Consider the following 22,478-nt stretch of genomic DNA (forward strand, 5'->3'; position numbering starts at 1 on the left):
ATGATCTTCAAATTAAAATGTAGATTATTTTTTAATGATAATACATTTGTAATAAAAAAAAATGAACGCGTAGAAGACACAGTCGAGAAAAAAAAAATTAATATTGAAGTAATATAGTGAAATAATTCAAGAAAATTTCATATAAAAAAAGAAAAAAAAAAAAAAAGAAAACTTACTTTATCTCTGTTAAATTGGAGAGTATAGTATTTAATGATGCCAACCATTACTGCAGATACAGGTGCCATAGATTCGATAATAATTTCGATATCTCCGTTACAAGTAAAAAACAAGAATATCTATAGCTAATAGTATGTAATCGGAATTTAATGAATACACACAGAGAGACACTATATCAAGAGATTTAGTGTTATTACCTGTGTAAAAAGAAAACTGAATAATGAGAAGGACACAATGAAAATGCGAAAACGACGTTCACTGGATTCCTGATATGGCCATTGTCCTACAAGTAATAATAGTCTTTTGTTGAGCTTGTAGTAAGGGTGATCGAAAAAGTCCATAGTGTTTCAAAAGCACAAAGCATTCTGAAATAATCGAACCAGGAAGAAGGGAAAAGTTTTTTCTCTTATTGAGAAAGTCAACATAAAATAATCAAAGAGCTACGTTTATCCGAAAATATGATTATATAGAATCAAAGAGAAGGGAGTAATCATTCATATATCAATCATTCATCAAATGTTCTTGGCACATAGGTAAGATATGTTTTTAAAGAACAAAAGTTACTAGAGATCGAGAGTATGTAATTTTCTTGGTGTCAAACATATAGAATTTATAAGAACGAGTATGTATCGTCGGTTCATTATTTAACTGACTCGATACTCAAGACCTACAGTATTATATACCTACGGTTACTCTTATCTTTGACAACTATAATTTTATTATAGTAACTATTTCACGTTACTTTTCCATTAGATACGGATCATACGGGAAAAAGAAATCGAAAGTTTTATTCAATGATTTTATTCGATTTTTTATTATCGTGAAATTTCTCAATCGTATTTGTGTGATAGAAATAATCGTATATATTGTGATAATAAATAATTGTTTATATCGTAAGGATTATTATTTATAGAATAACTTATTAATTACTTTTTTATTACAATTGCAATTCATTAATGATGGAATTATATGTCTTCCATTCTTATTTTTTTACATACACGTTTGTATATTAATGAATTTAACGTAAAAACACATTAAAAATACACATTAAAAAATCTATCATAAAAAATATTTTATTCAAACTTTTTGTGTCCTGTACATTTATCATTTTAATATAATCCTAATACTATCTTTTTATATATATATATATATATATATATATATATATATATTCCATTGGAGGATATGTCAAGATCTTAAATAATTACAAGTTGTTGGAAAACATTCATTATATATTGTATATCTAATTGTAGGATATTTATATTAAATATTTAATAACTGTATTTTATAATTATAAGGAGATTATGCATATATTCATTATTAATTTACTAATTAGAGCATTATGAATTATTGATAATTATAATTATCTATCTAAATTATACTAAACTTTTCGTATTTTCTCTTTAGAAGAATTTTCAAATCTATAGACTTTTCGCGCCATTTCTAAACTTTTTTTTCAACATTCAAAATAATGATTCAATATTTTATTTAAGCATAAAATCATATTATGACTCTGTTTGATCGCGTAATTTATCCAATCGATGACAGTACACACCCAAATTAAAGCAAAATCTAAATTACAAAATATATTTTGCAATTAATAAATTACAAAATCAAATCAAACCGTACCACGACAGTATAACCTTTCTTCGATAAAAATCTGTTTTTAAATGCTTTCATAAAATTCATCTTACCTTATAAACTTTTTCTTTCGACGTTGTTGTAAACGATCCATTTTTTATTGCCTGTTATCGTACCTTTCAAAAAGGAATCATTTTCTTCTTCAACTTCGATTGGTCTTCTTGAGCATGATATATTCTCGAAATTAAAATCACCGTTCCGAAATTTATCAAATCAACTAACGTAATTTTAAAGCACTTGTATTACACATATCACACAAGTTTTTTTGAACCTGCACAGTTTTTTCCTTTTCGGAAATTTAATTTAACGTTGATACCAAACAAACAAAATCGCGCACTTTCTTTTTCTAAGAGAAGCTTGAACTTATCAGCTATCAAGTTACATAATGAATTTTTCCGATTTAGAATGAAATTAGTTACGTTTCAAAATATATATATAGTATGTACTGAAGTATATTTATTACAAAAAAAAAAAAAAACGCGATTACTTTTTGACGAATTCAATATTACTGATTTATTGTTTACTGATTTATATATTATTTTAGACGAATGCAGAAGAAGATAATACAAGTAACAAATGTAAAAAAACGTTTATATGTTTTGAAGGAATTTTTCTATTGCTCGAGAAATTATTTATATAGTAAGTATAAATATTTGTTAAGAAATAACTATTTGTTATTTAATTCGTATAATATAATAATATCGGCTTATAGATTTATATTTATTCACAAAAAAGTGCTGTAATATATATGTGTAGATATTTAATAAATGAGAAGAAGGGTTAAGGTACCATGATGTGCAAGTTAGTTCTCTTTTTTACCGCATATGTCGCGCCGAATGTTAGCGCCATATATGTTGCGCACAGTCAATGGAGAAGTGATGGATAAATATAATTTATTGTACTTACATGTCTAATACGTGTTTTCTAATCTAAATATTTTATTTAAGTGGTATGTATATATATTTAAGTACATTTTTTATATTGTTCATAAACTATAAATTAAATATGTAAATAAAATTATTTGTAGGTCAATATGGTATCTGATGAATCATCTCCTTGTAGAAAGTCACATAAAAGTTTAGAAAATAAAAAAAGGAAACACAATAAAAAAGAAAAAAAAAAGAGTAAGAAGAAGAAGAAGAAACGTAGTACCTCTACTTCAAGTGATGTAGATATTAATTCAAAACATTCCTATTTTTATCATCTTGATACTGTTCGAAATTTGTGTAACTTTTGTGTATATATATATATGTATGTAATATTATATTTTAGAGTAGTACTGACAGTGATAATGTAGTTTGGGTTGAGAAAACTATTGAAACTATACAATCTACACAAAATACTACTTCTGATAATACTGAGAAAGAACCTGTTAAAAGAGATGAATGGATGACCCTTGGCAATTTATTTCCATGTATATCTAGATCTGATATACAAAGTAATAAGCATGAATTACAGAAAAAAGATAATAATAATTCTTCGATTCTTGATAAGCCAGGACAAAGTAGTAAAGAATTAAATCCATATTGGAAAGATGGTGGTACTGGTTTACCTGAAAATGAACCTAAAAAATCATTCAATAAAAAAGTAATGGATCCTGTTTGGTTAAAAAGATCATTACAACGTGCAAAAGAACAAGCTTTAGAAGAAGGAAAGTCTTTAGAAGAAATAGCTGCTGAAAGATGGGGTGTAAGTTTATTGAAAACTTTATATGAAAATATATCTTACATCTTTAACTAACATTTAATATTTATTTGCTTATATAGTCTCTAGAAACTATAAATGCGATGATAGCAGAAGCTGAACAATCGTGCTCTAAATATAATCAAAAGAATTTGCAACAAAGTCATATGCCTTATGAAAGAAATTATCATAATAAATACTCTAATAGGTACAGAGAATCAGAACAAGATCATTCTTGGTATAAATCAAGAAATCGGGATCGTGAACAAAAATATGAATCTCATAGATCTGATAAACCATCGCGTAAACCAAATTATAAAAGACCTACAGATGATCATGTAGATCATCATTATACGTCAACTTTAAATAAATCAAATTCGCATCGTGTAAGAAATTGGCAAAAAGATAGTGGTAAAAATAAAAATCAATTAGAATCAAATGTAGAAACAGTTAGTGAAGAAATTTCTGAAAAGGACAACGAAGTGTTTGATGCAAGTACTCAATCAAATGGCATTTTAACCAAAGAAGAAATGAATAAATTGGGAGCAAAAATTGTAAAAGCTGAATTAATGGGTGATAATGTATAAAAAATTATTACATTCATCTTATAGATAATATAGAATATAGATTTTAACAAAGTATTTATTTTTTAGGAATTAGCAGATCGTTTAAAGGAACAATTAGAAAAAGCAAGAGAACATTCTAAGCAAGTAGACAAATCTAAAACAGAAAATGTCATTCTTTCAAGAACTGATTCAAAAGGTACAAATAATGTTAAACATATATTAGATCTTAATATATTTCTTATGTTTTATTCTAATCCCAAATTTTATTTGATAGGTGTTACAAGACCTATACAACCAAGATGTCAACCAGAATCTTCAACTAAATCTAAAAAGAATAAGAATGTAGAGACACATGTTTCTGGTGAACGAATTCGTTACTACGGTGATGACGATAAATATTCTTTGCAGCAACTTGTAAGACTTATAAAATTATTGAATTAATTTATATATAAATTCTAGACATAGAAATATTAAAATTATATATATTAGTTCCAGCGTGAAAAGGGACGTTCCGCGGATGATGATAATGCCACATTTGTTAAAATTGCGTCGAAGGTACATAATTCTAGATAATAATTTTAGATATAAAATAAATGGAATTATATTTTTACACAATTTTCATTTTTAGAATATGGATATGAATGATATATTTGAAGAACAAATTGCACGAGTAGATACAGACAGTAGACAAGATGATCGAGATAAAGCAAAAGCGATTAAAGAACATAAAAGGATATCAAAAAGTTTGGAAGGGTGTTCGTGGTGTATAGAATCCAAAAATATGATAAAGCACATGATCATTACTATGGATTCACACATTTGTCTTAGCCTTCCAACCAGAGTATCATTGGTAACTGGACATTGTGTATTAACACCTTTACAACATATATCTTGCCAATTACAATTAGATGAAGATATTTGGGAAAAAATGAAGGTATACTTAAATGATTTTTAATCGGTTTTTTATACCATTAAAGACTTTCTTTCCTTAATAGATCTTTTTTTTTTTTTTAGATTTTCAAACAAACTTTAATCAATATGTTTATGGATTCTAAACGAACTCCAATATTTTTTGAAATATATAAGAATCGTCATAAATTCCCACACATGAAATTGGAATGTGTTCCATTACCTGATGAAAGTGCAGATTTAGCACCTATATATTTCAAAGTAAGAAATTGTACTTTTCTGATAAGGCAAAAAGATTTGTAACAATACTTTTATTAATTAATATTATTTATAGAAAGCTCTATTAGAATGCGAAACTGAATGGGCTATCAACAAAAAAATTGTTGATTTACGAAATAAGGATTTACGTAGAGCGATACCGAATGGATTACCATATTTTATGGTGCAATTTGGAAATAATGATGGATATGCGCATGTAATCGAAGATGAACGCATGTTCCCTACCAATTTTGCAGAGGTAAATCAATACTCTTTTTATGATTCATCAGAAAAATATATTGCATATTAATTTTTTTCACTTTATATAATTTGTTTGTCTTTTTTTTTTCTTTTTTTCTTTTTTTCTTTTTTTATTGTAGGAAATAATTGGTGGAATATTAGATTTAGATCATAATTTATGGAGAAAACCAAAAAGGGAAACCTTTGAACAACAAAGAGAAAAAGTTTTAGATTTTAAGAAAATATGGGACAAATATAAACATTAATAAATTGTACATAAATTTTATAAGAATGTAATTATGTTAAAAAATAAGTGAAAAGTATCTTTTGTTAATTCTGATCATTATTTCCTTGTTTAAATCCATTGACAAACCATGTGTCCATGTATTTACTTAAAATATATGGAAACAATGCTAACACTTTAAAACGTTCTCCCATCTTATCAGTATCCATTATCATATGATACCCTGACAGAATATGTTCCTTCTCAACATCAGTTGAATTTTTTAAAATTATTTCCAATCTTACATCGATTCCAAGATTTTTCAAAAATATTTTTTGACTTATTGGACCAAAAGATATTATTCTGTTATCTTTTTGTGCTATTTTTTGTATTAATGAAAAATCAACATCTGCAGTTAAGTCAGCTGAACCTGGATTTAGTAAGGGATCATACAGTTGGTGCTTTCGAAAAGCACGAAAGGTATCTGTTTTATCACCAATGTGACCATAATCAATGATTAAAGCAAAACCTCCACATTCCACTAAAAATGATGATATATAATCTGTTATAACTAAAGTTTGAGGACTTATTTCAACATGATCTCTTGATTCATTTTCCTGAAAAATAACCAGTTGTATATAGTATAAATAAATATATGTATATAGTATCAAATAAATAAATGGGTAAAATATATAAATTAAAATGTACAGATATATAAACTTGAGCTGCAGGAGATGACCCTTTAGATAATACATAACGAAATTTCTCTTCCTCTATTCCTGGAATCACATCCACTAAGACTTCACTCCAGCCTTGATCTGTTTTCTAAAATTTTATTGCAACAACCATATGCATGATATAGTTACAACAAAAAGTGATACACTTTCTTTCTATTTCAAGTACCTGAAACTTATGTATTGGTAGTGCATCAAAAAATTCATGTGCAAGAAACACACTGAACTTTTTAGGAATATCAGTAACTGAATAATACCAATATACTTCTACACCATCTTCTGTAATACCTTTTTTATAATGACCTATTGAATTTTTTTGTGTTTGTGTTTTACAGTCAGCAGGATTATTTTCTTCTATATATGTACATAGATTCTGTGCTTGAATTGTAGATAAAGCAGGACTAATTTCTACCAAATGAACAGATGTTTTGTTAATAAATGTTAACTTTTTAAATACCTAAAAAATAATATTTAATAAGACTAATAGTACAGATTATTTTTTTTTATATAATTACATATAGTTTGAAATATGTACTCGTAAAATATCTTGTATCATTGTTCCCTTTCCTGGACCCAACTCAACAAGCTGAAAAGGATCTTTAGAGATCTTAATCCATTCATTAATAATCCAAACAGCTAATATCTAAAAATCATATAATCTTTAAATAATGAATATCATATAAAAAAAAAAAAAAAAAAAAAAAAAAAGAAATAACTTAACAAAAACTACATACTTCTCCAAAAAGTTGAGATATTTCTGGTGAAGTAATGAAATCTCCTTTAAGACCAAAAACATCTTTGTTCATGTAATAACCAACATATGGATGAGTTAAAATTTCTTTCATATATTCTGCGACAGATAATGGTCCACAAGTCATAATTTTAGAATACAACTGACGATACAAAGTTGATTTCTTAATCTTAACATCAGAACTTTCAGATGAGTAACAATGGTTTGGTAAATTTATCATAGATCTAAGATTTTGTCTCATTAATATATTAGTTAATTCATGATTTATAAGTGTTCTATTTAATATACGTAGAATTTTTGTCATTTTTGTGCTGTTGTATTGTTGTTGTTGTGTCAATAATAAAAAAAAAATTAATAATTATAAGGAATTACAACGGTTCTTCACAGTTAATCACAGCCAATACTATCACGTTAAAAACATTAAATTCTCTAGGGACGATATAGATAGTATTTTATTTTTATATAATTTTTATTTATATCAAGCAAACATAAATCTTTCTATTCAGTTTTGTTTATGAATAAAACTCTTTCATCATCGTAGATGCAAATAAAACGAACAATCTTTATTTGATTAAAATAACGAAGTAAAATAAGACAATTGTAAATTTGAATTGTTCTTATTATTGATCTGTTTAAATTTGCCGCTCTTAATGGCGTATTTAAAGAAAGAATCCCAGAACGATTTTATTAATGTTCAACGAGTTCATTGTTATCGACATTGCAAGGACCTGTATATGCTCCTTCTATGCTGTTTTTATTATATCCTTGATCCTAGCCTAATCTTAAATTTTAAATCGAAGATAAGGAACAAACATAAAAGATTTATTAAAATAAAACACTACAAAGAAGAAAACACTTGCTATTGTGTATTGAATATTAAAGAAAATAGGCTTTAGATTCCATGGCATTTCCACTGAATGATCAAGTTTATATAAAATCTTTTACTCCTAGAGAATATCAAGTGAGTTTTATACAAAAATATTTAGGTATCTATGATGTATTATATGTTATATTTTATAAAACTGGAGAACACAATTTTTTATTTTTTTTATGTGTTTTGATATTTAGGTAGAGCTCCTTTATGAGGCTAAAGAAAAAAATATTATCATTTGTTTAGGAAGTAATTATGAACAAACTTTTATTGTTATAAAATTAGTTCAAGAATTTGCAACAAATAATAGAAGGTAAATTTCTTGAAACAATTAATTAATCAGTTAGAGAGAGAGAGAGAGAGAAAGAAAGAGAGAGAGAGAGAGAGTATTCATTACATTGAAACAAATGAACTCATAAATAGATAATTATTATTTCTTGATTCAGGCCTGTGAAGGAAGGTGGAAAACAGATAATTTATATATTATCAGATAAAGAAAAGTGTTTGTTAAAAGCAACATATATTAAACAGTTAACAGATCTTAATGTATCATTATGTGATACATGTACAGATCTGACTAAAGAAGTCACAAATTCCCATGTAAGATACTTTCTTTTTACATTGTATTATCTAAATTAACATATATATTTATGTGTGTATGTGTAATATATATATTTATATATAATAATATAATTATATATATTTTATTTTAGGTATTAGTTACAACTTCTAAAACATGTGCATTGCTATTATCAGACAAGAAAATCTTACCTAATCAGATAAGTCTAGTCATAGTTGATGAGTGCCATAAATCTGTATATGATAATAAACTCAGATTTATCTTACAAACTTTTTTAACATGTATAAACATTCCTAGAATAATTGGTATAGCTGTACCATTATTTAATTTAACACAAGAGCCAGGAAGACTTGGACTAGAGATAGAAAAAATAGAAACCGCTTTTAAATGTGAAGTTGAAACAGCTAGTGATATATTATCAATACTCAGGTAAGATATTATGAATAACAGTCAAATTGTAAATAATCATGTATATATATATATATATATATATACTTGCTAATAGATATAGTCCTAAACCTAAAGAATATATAATAGAATATAAAAAAGGAGAGAAAGGAGAACTATATGAAACATTAGAAAATTGTGCGTTGGATGCTATCCACTTTTTACAAGATCATCGCTATGATCCAACTGAAATTTATAATGAAGAATTTCTTGAGGATATCCAAAAAATACCTAATCCTACGGAAAAGCCCCGTGAGATGATGCAAGATTTTCTATATATATTAGAAACTCTTGGACCATGGTGTGCAGATCGTGCTGCGTTAGCTCTTTTAATACTAACAGAAAAATTAAAAATGAAGACTCCTTATGAAAGACATTATCTCTTATTAAATTTAGTTGCATCGGTTTTTATTAAAATAAGGTAAAACTATTGTACAATATAAATTATTGCATAATATAATCTCATAATATTGTAATATAATCTAATAAATTACAGAGCTCTTTGTGATAATACATTTGAACATTTATCTGAAAAGGAAAGGATATATCGTTATACTACTCCAAAAGTTCATCGGCTTTTACAAATTTTGAAAACATATACACCATTTTATATTAAATATAATAATACTTCAGAAACAAAATCAAATACTGGTAAAAACATACTTCTTGATCTATCTCGTTTTATTGTTTAATATTCTATTACATATAAAATTCATTATATATCCAGATGGTGAATCTAAAAATATTAAAAGTAATGGAGAAATAACTCCTAAAGAAAATCATATACAAATAAAAAAACCAGACTATAATTGGAGAACTGGGGAAGATAATCATAGAAAACCATACAGACCACAACGATATTTTCGTGGAATTGCAGATCCTGATTTATTATGTGGAATAATTTTTGTTGATAAAGCATTTACAGCTAAAGTTTTATCTTACTTATTAAATGTATGTTTATGAAACAAATACTGTAGATGTTCTGTCACAAGGATAAATCATACACATGCAGAGTAAAATATGATTTTTTAATATTTCATGTTTTACACAGGAAGCATGCAAATATGATGAAGATTTACATTTTCTTTCTCCTCTTTACATGATTGAAAGTAATACTGATGAAGTTGGCTATTGTAGAGATTTAGAACTAGAACATAGAAAGCAAGAAGAAGTTTTGAAAAGATTTAGAATACATGACTGTAATTTATTGATAGCAACTTCAATTTTAGAAGAAGGTTTGTATCTATAATTAACCATAATTATTTGTTTAACAATAAACTTAAAATATACATTAAGTTTTCATATAATATAATTAATCTAATTTTTTAAGGTATTGATATCCCGAAATGCAATTTTGTGATGAGACATGACTTCCCAAAAAATTATCAATCCTATGTACAATGTAAAAGCAGAGCAAGAGCTGTGGATGCATTACACATATTATTGGTACCACAAGAAATATCTAAGGAATGTGTTTGGCAATTAGCGCAATACCAATACATAGAAAAGGTATAGAAAAACAATAAAATGTATTTATTAATGTAACGTCTAAACAAATTTAAATATTTTGAAATTTCTGATTGAAATTGAAAATATGAATAAAGAAATTGATTTTTTTATGCTCAATGTATTAATGATTATTAATGTACGTCAGTTTAATATCAATTTTTAATTCATTTCAATGTCAATCCAAATTTAAAGTTTTAATGGAAGAGCATCAATGTGTTTTGTAGACTTTATTATCAAAATGTTCAAATAAAGAACCAACTGAGGAAGAAGAAAAGGAAGCAGATATGTATGCTGCTATGATACCAGATTATAAGCCGCTTGAAAATGATGATGCACCTAAAGTAACTTTTAATTCTGCTATTTCATTAATAAACAGGTAATATGTCTACTTTGATTTATTTTATTATATTTTAATATTATGAAAACAATTTTTAAAATTGATCATTCTAGGTATTGCGCAAAATTACCTAGTGATACTTTCACAAGATTAACACCAGAATGGTCTGTTCAACTTTTAGATGGACAGAGTCCAATGACTTACACATGTTCTTTACGACTGCCTATAAATTCACCAGTAAAATATGTTATTTCAGTGTGTAACATTTCTTTTTATATAGATCATAGATAATATTTCAGCAAATAATTTTATTTCATATATTTATAATTACATATATATATATATACATTTATTTATTTTAATTTAGTCATATCCAATGCCTAATAAAGCTATGGCTAGACGTATGGCTGCACTGCAATTGTGTATTGATTTACATAGAGAAAATGAAATAGATGATAATTTATTACCTATTGGGAAAGAAAATTTTAAAGCCAAGCCCGAAGATGCTGAAATACCTGCTTTACCAGATGAAAGTAGATTAGATTTTTCAGAAGCTCGACCTGGAACAACTAAACGTAGACAATATTATTACAAAAAGGTATTATTTTGATAATTTGTATTAAGTTTTATAAAACATTTATAATGATTAAATTATATGTTGCAGACAGCAGAGGCATTAACAGATTGTAAACCATTAGTTGGAGTTCCTTCATATCTATATCATATAAGCATGGTACTAAGTTGTCCTTTACCAGAAGAACAAAATACAAGAGGACGTAGAATATATCCTCCAGAAGAATCAGCTATAGCTTTTGGTATTCTCACACTTAAAAAAATACCAAAGGTAATAATTTAAATGTAAATATTATTAATTTGAAACAATATTATCTGTATTCTATTTTAGCTATGCGCATTTCCGATTTATACGAGATCTGGTGAAGTTCATGTTAAATTAAAATTATCTAAACAGACCGTAATTTTAGACGATGTCCAAATAGAAAAAGTAGCTACATTTCTTAATTATACTTTTACAAATGTGTTGAGATTGCAAAAATATTTAATGGTTTTTGATCCACATGCTTCAGAAAATTCTTATATTATTGTACCAATAAGATTGAGTAAGTATATGAAACATTTTGTTTATATTATATATCAATGCATATAAATATGACTTGTATAAATATGGTATCTATTACAGGCCAAATTTATACTTTTCTGTTTTCTCTTTAAAATAATAAAAATATGTTCCTATATGATTATAGCTACTGCAAATGAAGAATTAGATGTTCATATTGATTGGGATTTTTTGGAATGTATTTATGATAATCGAAATGCAACACCTATTAAAGTACCTGAAGAAGAAAGAAAGAATTTCAAATTTGATGCATCAAAATACTATGATGCTGTAATCATGCCATGGTATAGAAGTCGAGATCAACCACAGGTATGTTATCAATCTAATAAAATATATAATAAATATATACTAAGTATGTTACTTAAAAACTATATTTTTTCATTGTTTTAGTATTTTTATGTTGCTGAAATTTGTGCAAATTTAAATCCAAAATCTTCGTTTCCTGGTGATGATTATAGTACTTTTGAAGAATATTATTTAAAGAAATATAATATACAGATACAAAATTTAGATCAACCTTTATTAGATGTAGATCATACATCTGCTAGATTAAATTTTCTAACTCCCAGGTAAATTTTTATAATTAAATTATACAATTTATATATATATATAATCAATAAACTTTTTAATTATTTTTAAAACATATTTTAGATATGTGAATCGTAAAGGTGTAGCATTACCAACAAGTAGTGAAGAAACAAAACGAGCAAAAAGAGAAAATTTAGAACAAAAACAAATTCTTGTAGCTGAATTATGTGCAATTCATCCATTTCCAGCATCTTTATGGAGACAAGCAGTTTGTTTACCATGTATTTTATATAGAATTAATGCATTATTACTTGCCGATCAAATACGTTGTCAAGTTGCACAAATGATTAATTTAGGAAAATCAAATTTAAGTTCAGGTATGTAATAAAACAATATAAGTATTTTTTTTGTACATTTATTATATTTATATAATATTGTTTTAGATTTCGAATGGCCAGCACTAGACTTTGGATGGAGTTTGGCAGAAGTATTAAAAAAATCAAAAGAAGTTGAGAAAGCTAAACAATCTAAAAGTGAATCTGTACAAACTACAAACAAGTGCCAAAATGTACAAACAAAGGAGACTGACAATACAAAAGAATTTAAAATTGAAAAATTAGAGACTGATCATATTATTTCTGATAAAAATAATGATACAAAAACAGAGCAGCCATTAAGTGATTTAGAAAAAGATACTAATGAAACAAATACATTATCAGATAATTTAAAAGATGATGAATTAGAAATTGGTACTTGGTCAAATGATATGGCGGCAGATTCCATGGATTTTAACACGGATAATATCAAATCATTTCCTTTGAATGTTACTATGTTAGAACAAGATTTTACTTGGAACGACATCAGATATGGATCTCCTGCTTGCGAATCAGACTTCGATGGTTATGAATCTGATGATACATATAGTGATGGTTTTATGGATTCATCTGACGATACCGATGATGAAAGTAGAGGATTAAGAATTTCTTATATGAGTGAAAATATAGCTGAAGCTGTGGAGGATGAAAAACATATAAATAAACAAGAAATAAATAAAAAAATTTTGGAATTGTTAGAAACGGAAAAGAATGTAGATGATAATTTTTGGTTGTTCGTAAAGGAAGATGATGAAACTTTAATTAAAAAGCACAAAGAAGAACATTATAAATATTCTAAATTAAATGAACATGAAATAATGAAAAATGGATCTTTCATATCTTGTGATTCTGAGATTATAATTGATAAAAAGAGCATACTTAGTACTCAACGCGAAGTTAATAAAGAATCTTATATATATAAGGATTATATAGAAAATATTGTAGATACATTTACTAAAGAAGTATTAAATAAAAATTGCGCTGCACATCCAACGAAGAAACAAATCAAGAAACTAGAAAAAACGTATCTAAGAGACAATAATCTTTTTAGTTTTGATTTTCAACCAGAATTGAAGGGTCATCCAGGACCAAGTCCGAGTTTAATTTTACAAGCTTTAACTATGTCTAATGCTAATGATGGAATTAATTTAGAACGTTTAGAAACTATTGGTGATTCTTTTCTCAAGTATGCAATAACAACATATTTATATTGTACTTATGATAATATTCATGAAGGTAAACTTAGCCATTTACGATCAAAACAGGTAAAATATTACTTTGATGTTATAATGTAAATTTTTTTCTTTAATTAATATCTAATATATTCTTCAGGTTAGCAATTTAAATCTATATAGATTAGGAAGGCGAAAAATGTTAGGTGAAAGTATGATAGCCACGAAATTTGAACCACATGATAATTGGTTACCACCTTGTTATTATGTTCCAAAAGAGCTTGAACAAGCTTTAATTGAATCAGGTGTACCTTCTACTCTTTGGAACCAAGCTGACATTCCAACTTTGCAAACAGTAGATCTAACTGAAATAACTCAGCTAGTTAAAGAAACAGAACAAAAGCTTGGTATTATGAAAAATGAACTCGATAAAAATGAGAGTAAATTATCAAATAGTATAGATAATTTACGTTGTTTCATACCATATAATTTAATTACACAACACAGTATTCCTGATAAAAGTATAGCAGATTGTGTAGAAGCATTAATTGGTGCATATCTAATAGCATGTGGTCCAAGAGGTGCTCTTTTGTTTATGGCTTGGTTAGGGATTCATGTTTTACCTACGGAAGAAGTTTGTGTCATACAAGAAAATGAGCCAGAAGATAATATTCCAGGAAGCACACCTTATATCAAAAGTATTAAAGAAGATAACCAAATCACTTGGACGCGAGTCAGTATAAAATCCGAGAAACTAAATAATTTATAATAAGTAACCGTAGTAAATCATATTTAATTTATCTAACAGATTCAATATGGCAAATTAGAAGAACCACAAAATCCATTAGTTCGTTACATTCCTAATCCAGAGTCTGAATTAAAAATGATGCTCGATGGATATGATGAATTAGAGAAAAGTATAGGATATAAATTTCATGATGTTAGCTATCTTTTACAAGCATTTACACACGCATCTTATCAGCCAAACAGATTAACAGATTGTTATCAACGTTTAGAATTTCTTGGAGATGCTGTTTTGGGTATTTATCAATATGAAATAATATTTAATATATGGTGTACCATAAATCTTTATGATTTATTTTAGATTATTTAATAACAAGGCATTTGTACGAAGATTCTCGACAACATTCACCAGGTGCTTTGACAGATTTAAGATCAGCATTAGTAAATAACACAATATTTGCTTCATTGGCTGTCAGATGTGGATTTCATAAATATTTTCGTCATCTCTCTCCTGGTTTAAGTATTGTAATAAATCGCTTTGTGAGAATTCAAGAAGAAAATGGACACTCTATTAGCGAAGAGGTATATAATTCTTTTCAACACTTTCAATAAAATTTAATTGATATTATATTACTTATATTTATGATTTAAATAATATGTTTTCTCATGAATAGTATTACTTGATCGGAGAGGACGAGTGCGAAGAAGCTGAAGACATTGAAGTGCCAAAAGCTCTAGGGGATGTTTTTGAATCATTAGCTGGTGCAATTTATTTGGACAGTGGTATGTCTCTTGATGCTGTTTGGGGTGTTTACTATAATATAATGAAATCAGAAATTGGTAAGTAATTTTATTATATTTCCTCTTAAGAAAGTGTTGATACTTCACGATATTTCTATTTTTAGAACAATTTAGTACAAATGTTCCTAAATCTCCAATTAGAGAATTGCTAGAATTAGAACCCGAAACAGCAAAGTTTAGCAATCCAGAAAAATTAGCTGATGGGCGCAGAGTGAGAGTAACAGTGGATGTATTTGGTAAAGGTTCCTTTAAAGGAATCGGAAGAAATTATAGAATTGCCAAGTGCACTGCAGCTAAGTGTGCTTTAAAAAAATTGAGAAAGATACAAAATTATCCAAAGGGAAAACCTTGATGTCATTTATAATAATAATAATAATAATATTAATAACAACAATAATAATAATAATAATAATAATAATAAATAAATGTGTATGTGATAAAAATTAAATCAATTTAAAAAGCTTTAAAGTATGTAATAAGAAAACTTAATAATTATTACTTTATATAAATATTATTATTTTTAACAAAATAATCGACAAAATCATACACTGTTGTGTTATGTTGCAAGTACTATCAACCTAGGTCATTGTTATTCTATTAATTTTTCAGCATGCTTGACCTGTACTAAAACTTCCAACCTCATAAGAATGATTCTTGTATTACCTAAAAAAATACCTAACTATATAGGAACGATTTGCTTGTACTACTTAAGAATGTCTAACTGTAATAGGCGATGGACTTGTACTACTTAAATATTTGGCAATATAAGGAAGATCGATTTGTACTACTTAAATATTTGGCGATATAAGAAAGATCGACTTGTACTACTTAAATATTTGGCGATTAAAGAAGATCGACTTGTACTACTTAAAAAATGTCTGCATTTACGAACTATCTGCTGCCATTACTACTATACTACTACTATCATTCTATTACCCTACACTACTATTACTTTTATTATAGAGGATGTAAGCAGGCTTTGTCATAAGATATTTTTGTAATCAAGGAGATCTTATGCGAGTATTATTTGTGCATACCTCGCTATAATAAGAATAACAAGTTAGATATAGCAATATGTTTTTATTTCCTGTCGTGTCATCAATAAAGTCAATTAAGTATTATTCAAGAATCATTGTTCCGAATGTGATATTGTTATGCGCTTCAATGAATAAGAATAAATGAGAATTAAGGCTACTCATCACTCGTCAACAACAGTAATGGATAAAAAATAAACTACAAGCGCAACCTATCACAAGACGCTGTCGCCACCGTATGTCTCTTGTATCAGTCTATAAGCTTGTTAAATCATACCCCATATACACATAATATAATTATTAATTGTGATAAAAAATGTTTAACTTAAACCTTTATTTCTCCCACATTTATATTCTTCTTTAATGGTCTATCGCAATAATTCGTGATAGATATGATACATCAACGGTACGTATTTATCTTACGATATACATACATAAAGGATAATAAATATAATTAATACGAAAAAGAACAATTTTGAGAATTTTATTTTATAAATAGCGTGGAAAAAAAAAAACTAGTTTTGATTTTTATAGAAATAATGTGTAATAATATAATATAAATATATTCATCAATAATTATTATTTTACATCAAGTAATCGACAAAATCCTGATTTTAATCACATAAAATGTATATACTTTATATACATTTGTCTACAGAATTCTGATATATTAATCTATTTATTTGTACAAATATTAGAAATATAAGGTGATTATACGTAACTATTAACTCAATAGTGCTGGAAACTTATATTGCGAGTTGTACCGACCCAGACTTCATTCAAGTAGAAATTGTTATATATGGAGACATCTCGGGACACGATTGGTCGTATCTATATTTAATATTTTAAAAAATCTAATTTCACGATAATCAGTTCCTTGATAATCGGTTCCTCCATCATTTAACCTGAAACATAAAAAAAAGTAAAAGAAAAAATTGCTTTCTTAAGCCACAATTTGTGAAGATCTCTTCGGTACATAGTCTCTTTTTTGCTTCATGCCATAACCACTACTATAGAATATTCGATAACTATCGTAATATCAAAAAACTAAAATCGTCCTCATTCTAAAACGTAAAAGAAAATTAATAAATCTAACGCAACTCTAAAGCCATCCTGAAACAAAAAATCGAGAGAGCAGGGGAAGAAAAACGAGAATTAAACGACTATATTAATTGCTGAAAATCCCAAACTAAAAATTGATTAATTTATTCTAGGTTGTACGGGCTATGATCCTACAAGTCTCTTTGTTTCTCATCAATGACTCTACTCGACTTTATTCTTTCAATCAAAAACAATGACTCTATTGAGACGTTTTTTTTTATCAACAAAATTATTTACTTCATTTAAAAATCTAATGTAAAATCTTTGGACGCTCCTTCTTACAAGCGATTATTCTAATTATTAGAAAATAAATTATATAATTTCTCTTGTAATTCAGAGACTATCCATCGCGAATATCTTCTTGTTCATTTTTTATTAGAAATTATAAATATCGACTCTTTACTATTTTCGTGAGAGAAAATATTTCAAAATATTTCATAAATATTGAAATATTTAATACTTCGAATAATTATAATTAACGCGTTTGAACAAGAAGACTCTATCCTGATCTAATAAATAAATCAAAAAATAAAAAACCATTCACGAGTAAATCTCCGAAGAAATTTACTAGTGATCACTCAATGCTCTTTTACTTATTAAATTACAACCAATCACTCCTGCCGATTCGGACTTTTTGTTCTCGATATGATTGAGCGATCGGAGGAATTAAAAATTTTACTTACTACTTGAGAAGTTCTGCGTAATACGTCCGTGATTTAGATCAAAATTGAGGATGGATGATTCGTAGTTGGTTAAAAATGAGATAAGTCGACATGGAAGTTGATTAAGATCTTCTTCAATAATGCACTGATTTTAATTCGCATTTTATTAACGGACGGTCACTGAATTTACTTCGCGAAACTTTACTATCTTTTAAAAATACAGTCTGTGCAACTGTTAAAAAAGCAAAAAACTTCGCGAACAAATACTGACTCTAAGGACTGCATTGCACGCAGTCGATACGAAAACATTTTTTAAATCGCGAAACGCGAACGAATAAACACTGCTTCTACTTCGCGATATTTTTATTTTAGCGATACAAATACTCGATTACTTCATTGCTACGCACGCGATTACAATGACGTTCTGAAATATAAAAATATAAACAAAATAATTGATATCACTGTTGTTATAAAAAAAAACTGTATAAATTATTCAAAAGATATGTAATAGAAAAATATATTTACTTTAAGTCTTCGTTGATACTAATAAAAAATCTTGAAGGCTCTTCGATGTTCACTCGTTGGAGTATAAATCAAGACTAATTCAATAATTGTGAAAGTCTATCGAAGGTTTGTTTCTGTTGTCGTCGCGTAGTCAATGACCGCCGGTTCAAAATTTAAGTCTAAAATAAATAAATCGTATACAACGTTAAAGAAATGTGTGATATATGTTTTAATCTCTTGTTTTTACTTACAAGAAAGGTATCCTGAGGGATCTTCGATGTTCACTCGTCGAAGTATAAATCAAAAGTGATTCGATAATTAATTATCGAAGTTAATCAAAAGTTCGATTATTATGTCGTCATGCGTAGCCACAAAATTTTAATCTAAACTAAAAGAAGTTATATAGAATATTGAAAAAATGAGTGATATGAAAATATACTTGTATTAATTCTTCGTTATTACTTATAGAAATGACATTCTGCGAGAATGTTCACTCGTCGAGATACAAAGTCAAAATAAGACAATAACAAACGAAAGTTCAATTTTGATGACATCATCAATAGCGTAGCCAATGACCGTTTAGAATTTAATTATAAGACAAAAAAATTTAGAATTATGTTATATTTAACATATATCCCGGGCCATGTAATATTTAATCATATTTATTATCTTGTTAATATTAATTTGTTTAATTTCGCATTTATATTGTTTAAATAAATCTAAAATTTCCAAAAGTATTAATCTTAAAGTTGTCAAGTTTAGAAAGAGGGACTAATTAATATATATGTGTGTGTTTATGTATATACATGTGTCGTAATACATTCTAGAATATATCAGAAATAAAATAAACCAATGAATGAGCACTCTTCCATATTACAGATTCTGATTGGTTAATTTTATACTTACGTTCTTGAACACGAAAGAATGAGATTGTACTAAAGAATCCTGAAATAAATTATTAGATTGGTAGACATGTAAGATTTATTTAACGTATTGTGTGAACATCTTAGAAAACGGAATACATCCCTAATTTAAGTTAAAATCGAAATAGATTTAAAAAAAGACAAAAAAGACTGATATAGTGATTTGATGTGATGAGTAATGTTAATCATGGATTCATTGCTGTCCACGTGGGTAGGTTAATCACAGTTTTTATAAGTGAACGAATTTTGATTTTGTAGAATAATATTTTTTGTTATATTCCTTTATGTATGTGTATGTATATATATATATATACATATATAGGCGCAGGACAACATTCCGATTCAACTAAAGACAAATATCAAAAATTATGTCGTGATGCGTGTAAAGCAGTAAGTTTTCAAATTCTCTATTTAGAAATTTGTATTAATCATTACTAGTTATATATAAATCAAAAAAATATTTTAGGGTATACAAAATATTAAATCTGGTGGTAGTGCATTAGATGCAGTGGTTAATGCTACAATTGTGTTAGAAGATTCACCTTTAACAAATGCTGGATTTGGTTCTAACCTTACAGTTAATGGAACAGTAGAATGTGATGCTAGTGTTATGGATGGTACTAATTTACAGTTTGGTGCAATAGGTGCGGTTAGTGGTATCAAAAATCCTGTCTTCCTTGCAAAGCGTTTATGCGAACAGCAATCAAAAAAAATTGGATATGGAAGAATTCCACCAAGGTATCTTTAGAAAAATCTTTTATTTATAATCATTAATCAATATTAATTGACTCCTATTATAACAATTTTATATTAGTTTTTTGGTTGGACATGGAGCACATACATGGGCACAAGAAATGGGTATACAAATATTATCGCCTGAACAGTTAATATCAAGTATGTGTTAATAACTATATTACTGTAACAGTAATATTTTATTTTTTACTGATCGTGATCATCTATTTTTAGGAAAAGCAGAAAAAATATATAAGTATTATAAAAGACAAGTAGAAAATAGTGACGATGAAGTTCATAAGGTATTGATAGTATTATAATAAAAAAGAGAAAAAGAATGATAAATACTTCATTATTTTAAGATTGTAAAAACTTTATTTTACTCTTGCAGTATGCTAAAAGGCGAATGGATACTGTGGGTGCAATATGTGTAGATAAAAATGGAAATATAGCATCAGCTTGTTCTAGTGGTGGTATCATTCTTAAATATCCAGGAAGAGTAGGTCAAGTATGTAACTAATAATTGACTGACTGATAATTTATAAAAATTTTATAATAATTTTCAATAATTTCATTTAATATTTGATACAATTGTAATCATCTCATTACTTTTGCTATTTTATTAATCAGGAAATTATATTACATGTTTTACTATTTTAGCTCTTAGCCTAATTCTTTTTAGGCGGGTGTATGGGGATGTGGTACTTGGGCATCTAAGGATGAGTATTCAGTTGGTACAAGTACATCAGGGTGTGGAGAACATCTTATTCGTACTACACTTGCAAGATCAATAGCAGAAGCAATTGTAAATACATCCTGTCCAACAACTAGCTTGCATCAAGCTATGAAAACTAATTTTATAGGTTAAAACTACGGTTAAACGTATTAATAGTTTTTAATGTTAATGATATATATTTTAACAAAATTGATTATTTTTTAGAATCTAGATTCTTAGATGGACTTGAAAAGAAATTAGGTGGAGTTATAGCAATTCGATATTCACCACAGGAAAAACTTGGCGATTTTCTTTGGAGTTATTCTACTAATTCAATGATCATAGGCTACATGAATTCTAATGAACGGACATCAATAGTAATAAATAAAAAATATTGTTTTCTTCAGAAAATATTAACCATTATATATAACACATAAATGTTTTATTTTAGAGTCATATGTCAGTTTTACCTACACTTGAAGTTGGAAAAAAAGCAGTAGTCGAAGGCGTTTGTTTTCGTATGTAAAAAAATCAAAATTTTTATTAGAGTACAAGAACATATTTTATTAAACATAAAACTTTTATCTGATAAGAAAAAAAATGAAAAAACATATATGATAATTTATAATATTATATACGTAAGAAATTTGTACTTTTCTTTGAAAATACATTTTATATAGAAAACTGAGCAGTTAATATTAAAGTACATCATGTTTTGTAGAGCATTGATTGATTTACGGAATTTTGTATATAAAAAATGTATACTTGATATGATAAATGAAACACAGTGCTGCCATCTATTTATTAAGAATATACTAAAAGGTTAGAAGTTCCTATTGGTTATTGCTAATAGAATCCAAGATGGCTGACATCTGCATTATTGATAATCAGGATTTTATTAATAATATTATAAAAATATTATATCTTACCTTAAATAATATATTAGTTTATATCTATTTATATTTTATGAAAAATAGGATCTCAATGCGCAACAATTTCCACGTAACGAAACATGGGAAATTGATATTATTTGCGACAAGATCTTCGACATAGATACTATCGAACTAATTAGCTATATTTAATTATAAAAAAATTAATCCTCATTCATTATTTATTATTATAGTCAT

The 22,478-nt window shown here is 27.0% G+C and overlaps 5 protein-coding genes and 1 long non-coding RNA gene across 7 annotated transcripts in view; 3 read left to right on the forward strand and 3 right to left on the reverse strand.

The window, feature by feature from the left end:
- Positions 1 to 2,234, reverse strand: part of LOC122635232 — a 13,859-nt gene extending 11,625 nt beyond the window's left edge. The window contains exons 1-3 of the mRNA XM_043825192.1: positions 1,872 to 2,234; positions 375 to 542; positions 177 to 296 (exon numbers count right to left, since the gene is read on the reverse strand). Coding sequence (XP_043681127.1) covers positions 177 to 296; positions 375 to 518 — 264 coding nt within the window. The 5' untranslated portion in view covers positions 519 to 542; positions 1,872 to 2,234. The remainder of the gene's footprint in view (positions 1 to 176; positions 297 to 374; positions 543 to 1,871) is intronic.
- Positions 2,235 to 2,410: 176 nt separating this feature from the next.
- Positions 2,411 to 5,808, forward strand: LOC122635081 (CWF19-like protein 2). Of its 2 annotated transcripts, XM_043824866.1 has the most exons (12): positions 2,411 to 2,457; positions 2,575 to 2,767; positions 2,846 to 2,986; positions 3,091 to 3,507; positions 3,585 to 4,082; positions 4,155 to 4,263; positions 4,342 to 4,481; positions 4,557 to 4,622; positions 4,696 to 5,001; positions 5,082 to 5,237; positions 5,311 to 5,493; positions 5,615 to 5,808. In XM_043824866.1, exons 3-12 carry the CDS (start codon positions 2,852 to 2,854, stop codon positions 5,738 to 5,740), a joined length of 2,136 nt encoding a protein of 711 aa, XP_043680801.1. In that variant the 5' UTR covers positions 2,411 to 2,457; positions 2,575 to 2,767; positions 2,846 to 2,851; the 3' UTR covers positions 5,741 to 5,808. The 2 variants fall into 2 exon arrangements, with proteins under 2 accessions (XP_043680801.1, XP_043680800.1); XM_043824865.1 differs by lacking the exon at positions 2,411 to 2,457 and having other exon boundaries at positions 2,557 to 2,767.
- Positions 5,800 to 7,573, reverse strand: LOC122635082 (protein arginine methyltransferase NDUFAF7, mitochondrial). Its single transcript, XM_043824868.1, has 5 exons — positions 7,166 to 7,573; positions 6,967 to 7,074; positions 6,601 to 6,888; positions 6,406 to 6,522; positions 5,800 to 6,314 (listed from the first exon to the last, which is right to left on the reverse strand). Exons 1-5 carry the CDS (start codon positions 7,484 to 7,486, stop codon positions 5,805 to 5,807), a joined length of 1,344 nt encoding a protein of 447 aa, XP_043680803.1. The 5' UTR covers positions 7,487 to 7,573; the 3' UTR covers positions 5,800 to 5,804.
- Positions 7,574 to 7,853: 280 nt separating this feature from the next.
- LOC122635044 (endoribonuclease Dcr-1) lies at positions 7,854 to 16,101 on the forward strand. Its single transcript, XM_043824788.1, has 23 exons — positions 7,854 to 8,143; positions 8,251 to 8,366; positions 8,500 to 8,653; positions 8,767 to 9,062; positions 9,139 to 9,501; positions 9,577 to 9,731; positions 9,808 to 10,031; positions 10,132 to 10,315; positions 10,411 to 10,589; positions 10,814 to 10,965; positions 11,040 to 11,181; positions 11,294 to 11,524; positions 11,591 to 11,770; positions 11,831 to 12,044; positions 12,189 to 12,370; positions 12,452 to 12,630; positions 12,713 to 12,966; positions 13,033 to 14,228; positions 14,296 to 14,868; positions 14,944 to 15,175; positions 15,241 to 15,461; positions 15,554 to 15,719; positions 15,785 to 16,101. Exons 1-23 carry the CDS (start codon positions 8,084 to 8,086, stop codon positions 16,030 to 16,032), a joined length of 5,901 nt encoding a protein of 1,966 aa, XP_043680723.1. The 5' UTR covers positions 7,854 to 8,083; the 3' UTR covers positions 16,033 to 16,101.
- A 1,124-nt stretch (positions 16,102 to 17,225) lies between these two features.
- Positions 17,226 to 19,346, reverse strand: LOC122635045. Its single transcript, XR_006328551.1, has 4 exons — positions 19,233 to 19,346; positions 19,003 to 19,160; positions 18,499 to 18,901; positions 17,226 to 17,619 (listed from the first exon to the last, which is right to left on the reverse strand). It is a non-coding gene; the product is annotated as an uncharacterized LOC122635045 (long non-coding RNA).
- A 607-nt stretch (positions 19,347 to 19,953) lies between these two features.
- Positions 19,954 to 22,465, forward strand: LOC122635126 (threonine aspartase 1-like). Its single transcript, XM_043824966.1, has 9 exons — positions 19,954 to 20,115; positions 20,227 to 20,294; positions 20,371 to 20,642; positions 20,719 to 20,798; positions 20,871 to 20,938; positions 21,028 to 21,144; positions 21,319 to 21,499; positions 21,577 to 21,728; positions 21,803 to 22,465. The coding sequence occupies exons 1-9, from the start codon at positions 20,076 to 20,078 to the stop codon at positions 21,875 to 21,877; spliced, it is 1,053 nt and encodes a 350-aa protein (XP_043680901.1). The 5' UTR covers positions 19,954 to 20,075; the 3' UTR covers positions 21,878 to 22,465.
- Positions 22,466 to 22,478: the final 13 nt, after the last annotated feature.

Source organism: Vespula pensylvanica, chromosome 17 (assembly GCF_014466175.1).
Source record: "Vespula pensylvanica isolate Volc-1 chromosome 17, ASM1446617v1, whole genome shotgun sequence".
NCBI classification, from domain to species: Eukaryota; Metazoa; Arthropoda; class Insecta; order Hymenoptera; family Vespidae; genus Vespula; species Vespula pensylvanica.